Source organism: Chiloscyllium plagiosum, chromosome 3, assembly GCF_004010195.1.
Source record: "Chiloscyllium plagiosum isolate BGI_BamShark_2017 chromosome 3, ASM401019v2, whole genome shotgun sequence".
In the NCBI taxonomy this organism is placed as follows: Eukaryota; Metazoa; Chordata; class Chondrichthyes; order Orectolobiformes; family Hemiscylliidae; genus Chiloscyllium; species Chiloscyllium plagiosum.
In genome coordinates, this window is record NC_057712.1 from 125710986 (window position 1) to 125712803 (window position 1818).

General features: G+C 51.8%; 1 protein-coding gene across 2 annotated transcripts in view; it reads left to right on the forward strand.

Moving 5' to 3' along the window:
* The first annotated feature begins 1258 nt into the window (after nucleotides 1–1258).
* Nucleotides 1259–1818, forward strand: part of rsph9 (radial spoke head component 9) — a 79276-nt gene continuing 78716 nt past the window's right edge. Inside the window, exons 1-2 of one of the 2 annotated variants that reach the window (XM_043687256.1) lie at nucleotides 1260–1544; nucleotides 1688–1815. In XM_043687256.1, the coding sequence (XP_043543191.1) occupies nucleotides 1446–1544; nucleotides 1688–1815 (227 nt within the window). In that variant the 5' untranslated portion in view covers nucleotides 1260–1445. The other variant, XM_043687257.1, reaches the window with a different exon arrangement.

The following is a 1818-nucleotide window of genomic DNA, read 5'->3' on the forward strand; positions in this document are numbered from 1 at the left end:
TTCAAAATAAGAGCCTCCCATTCAAGAGGGGATTGAGAAGTTTTTTTTTCTTTCAGAGGGTCATCTGTCTGTTAAATTCTGTTCCCCGGAGCACTGGGATGGCAGGGTCATTAAGTATTTTTGAGGCTGAGCTAGATAGACAGCCAAAAATCTAAAGATATAGGGGGTTGAAAAGATTTTTGGAGCCATGATCAGATCAGTCATGGGCACAGGAGGCTCAGCTAGATGAGTGGGCCACTCCTGGCCCTAAATCCTATGTACATAGAGCTTTGAGACCCTACTGGTCTTTGGCTCTGGATACATCATTCGAGAGGCAAGCCTGCCTGAGCCAATCTGATTGCTCTGTTTGACGACTGTTGAAATAGTTGGGGGAATTGTGCCCATTGAGAGGTGTGCTTCTGTGTTTACTAGACTGATTCCTGGGATGGCAGGATAGATATATGATGGGAAACTTGATTGGTTAGTTCTATACTCACTGAAGTTTAGAAGAATGAGGCAGAATCTCACACAAACCTATAAAATTCTAACAAGATGAGACAGGGTAAATGCAGGAAGGATGTTGCCAATGACTGGGCAGTCTAGAACTACGGGTTACAGATTAAGGATGTGGGGTAGACCATTTAGGACCAAGATGAGGAGAAATGCCCTCATTCAGAAAGTGATGAGCCTGTGGAATTTTCTGCAATAGAAAGAGGTTGAGGCCAAAGAGTTGAATGTTTTCACTAAGGTGTTAGGTAAAGTCCTTAGGGCTAAAACGATGGAAGTTTATGTGGGAAAGAGGTTGGATGGTCAGCCACGGTTGCATTGAGTGGCAGAGCAGTCTCGAAGGGCCGAATGGTCTACTCCTGATGATACTTTCAATGTGAGGGGTGCAAAACGCACCATCGGGCCTGGCAGAGGAGGTCAAAATCTTTGTTTGGTGGCGGTTCTTTCAACAAGAAGGGGAAAACTAGCATCTTAGCTCCAACCACTGCCACTGCCCCCAATACACACAACCACACAGAGTTAAGCTGGGGGTGGGGGTGGGGGTGGGGGGGTGCCCCAGTTGTATGCCAAAGGTAGTAGCCTCCTGAGGCAGGTTGCCTGGATCCAAGAGTTGGCTAACATTTTCCAATGGGGAAATTGAGATCCCCATCACCATGAGGTATTTACAGCACACAGTATATATATAGAGAGAGAGAGAGAGAGCAGCATCTAGCTACAGAGCAGCCACCTACCTGGTCGAGAGAGAGATGTGGTGGAATGGGAGGGAGGGAGTTGCTGCCGCGCTGACCTCTCACCCTTGCGTCGCCCGGCAACAGTAACCTTGGAAGCGACGCTGAGGAGAGGCGGGTTACCCCTGGCAACCGGGATCCGGCACGCGGACGGGGACCCGCGGGGAGCCACACAGGGGCACATACGGGGACCCGCGGGGAGCCACACAGTTGCCCAGGGCCCCGGGCGCCATGCAGGCCGAGTACCTGCACCAATACCTGCCACTTGTGGCCAGTATCGGCCTGGTGCTGAGCCCCGAGCAGAGGGCCACGCTGCAGGTCTCCCTGGAGATCGTCAAGAAGAACTACAAGTTCAGCCGGGTCTACTTCTGGGGCAAGATCTTGGGCCTGACCGCCGACTACTTCATCGTGACTGGAGTGGAGACGGACGAGCTGAGGGGCAGGAAGAGCCTGTACAGGTATAACGGGTGGAGATCGTCAAGAAGAACTACAAGTTCAGCCGGGTCTACTTCTGGGGCAAGATCTTGGGCCTGACCGCCGACTACTTCATCGTGACTGGAGTGGAGACGGACGAGCTGAGGGGCAGGAAGAGCCTGTACAGGTA